The sequence below is a fragment of the Alligator sinensis genome, unplaced genomic scaffold (genome assembly GCF_000455745.1).
Source record: "Alligator sinensis unplaced genomic scaffold, ASM45574v1 scaffold1298_1, whole genome shotgun sequence".
Classification (NCBI taxonomy): Eukaryota; Metazoa; Chordata; order Crocodylia; family Alligatoridae; genus Alligator; species Alligator sinensis.
In genome coordinates this window covers 423,361-424,856 of record NW_005842192.1, presented here as the reverse complement: position 1 = coordinate 424,856, position 1,496 = coordinate 423,361, and the positions used below count along the sequence as shown (strand labels likewise).

The 1,496-nt window shown below is 69.1% G+C and overlaps 1 protein-coding gene across 3 annotated transcripts in view; it reads left to right on the top strand.

Annotated features, from left to right (window-relative positions):
• Nucleotides 1-1,496, top strand: part of LOC102375464 (D-threo-3-hydroxyaspartate dehydratase-like) — a 22,554-nt gene continuing 21,058 nt past the window's right edge. For 2 of the 3 annotated variants that reach the window (XM_025207362.1, XM_025207361.1), the window contains exons 1-4: nucleotides 1-108; nucleotides 571-732; nucleotides 820-1,100; nucleotides 1,386-1,493. In XM_025207362.1, coding sequence (XP_025063147.1) covers nucleotides 28-108; nucleotides 571-732; nucleotides 820-1,100; nucleotides 1,386-1,493 — 632 coding nt within the window. In that variant the 5' untranslated portion in view covers nucleotides 1-27. Of the gene's footprint in view, nucleotides 109-168; nucleotides 305-570; nucleotides 733-819; nucleotides 1,101-1,385; nucleotides 1,494-1,496 lie in introns of those variants that run through there. The other variant, XM_025207360.1, reaches the window with a different exon arrangement.

Sequence of the window (1,496 nt, the reverse complement as noted above, 5' to 3'; positions counted from 1 at the left end):
CAGCTGCTGCGTGCCCGTCCCAATCACATGCACCAATGGCAGCACCAGGGACGGCTCCAGCCCCGGCTTTTCCCTGCCAGGAGGGCTGAGCCGGCCGTGCCGGAGGAGGTACTGCGTGGGGGCTCTGGGCTAGGCAGGCGGCGGGGGAGCCCTGCTGCTTTCGGGGCTGCCTTGGCCTTCCCTTCAGCAAAGCCACCTGTTTTACCGACTGTTTCCGGGGGGACCTGGTGCATTCGCGGGCCGGAGTCCAGACCACACGACCTGTCCAAGCTGCGTACGGAGCCACCCCAGGATCCCGCCGCAGGTCTGGGAGCTCCTGCCCTGGGCCAGCTGGCCCTTACCTGCCCCAGGAAATAGGGAAACTGAGGCAGGGGCTGAGCCCTCATGGGCACATCCAGCCTGGCCCTTCCTACATGACACGGCCCGGTGCAGGAATAATGGGGTCTCTGCGGGCCGAATGACCCAGCGGGTGGGAGTAATGGGTCTGTGGGCAGCTTCCCAGGAGCTGTGGGGGTGCGGGTGATCCCCCTTTCCTCACCCCTTGCCCGGCACCCTGTGTCCCCCCCGCAGCCGCGGCAGTGCCATGTGGGTGGGCCGGCGCGTGGCGGAGCTGCCGACCCCAGCCTTCGTGGTGGACGAGGCGGTGGCGAGGAGGAACGCGGAGCGGATGCTGCAGCGCTGCGGGGCGCTGGGCTTGCGCCTCCGGCCTCACATGAAGACCCACAAGACGCTGTGAGTGCCCCAAGCACCCCCGCCCCTGCTCCAGGGTCCACGTCTGCTCCCCGCGCCCTCACACCGTGCCGCCCGTGCCCCTTGCAGGGAGGGCGGGGAGCTGATGACGGGCGGCACGCGCCGGGGCATCGTGGTGTCCACGCTGGCCGAAGCCCGGTTCTTTGCCGCGGGCGGCTTCGACGACATCCTCTACGCCTACCCGCTGCCCTTCGACAAGCTGGAGGAGTGCGCGGTGCTGGCCCAGCGCCTGGAGGCCTTCCAGGTCCTGGTAGACAGCCGGGACGCCCTGGCACAGCTGAGGCGGAGGCGGCTGGCTCACGGCGTGCGCTGGCTGGTGTGGATGAAGCTGGACTGCGGGAACGGCCGAGGTACGAGCCCTTGGCGGGGACCGGCATGCACCAGGTCCGAACCTCTGCATTGCCCACTATGGCTAGGAGCAGGCACGGGTTGGGCAAGGGGGATTTGCCCGTGCCTCACCCCCCGACCCCAGTCTGGTGCGGGAGCAAAATCCCCTCCTGATCCCAAAAGGGCTGGCGGTGATGGGAGAGGCAAGACCCTCCAGGCAGCAGCCCCAGGGTTTCCAGCCATCCTGCTTGCCGGCCCCCCCAGGAAAGGGTGCCCTCTGCCCTGATGCCCCTCTCTGTCCCTTGCAGCCGGCCTGCGGCACACGGACCCCAGCGCCCTGGAGCTGGCCCGGGCGATTGCGCAGGAAGCCCCAGAGGAGGTGGCGCTGGCTGGCATCTACGCACACTGCGGCAACACCT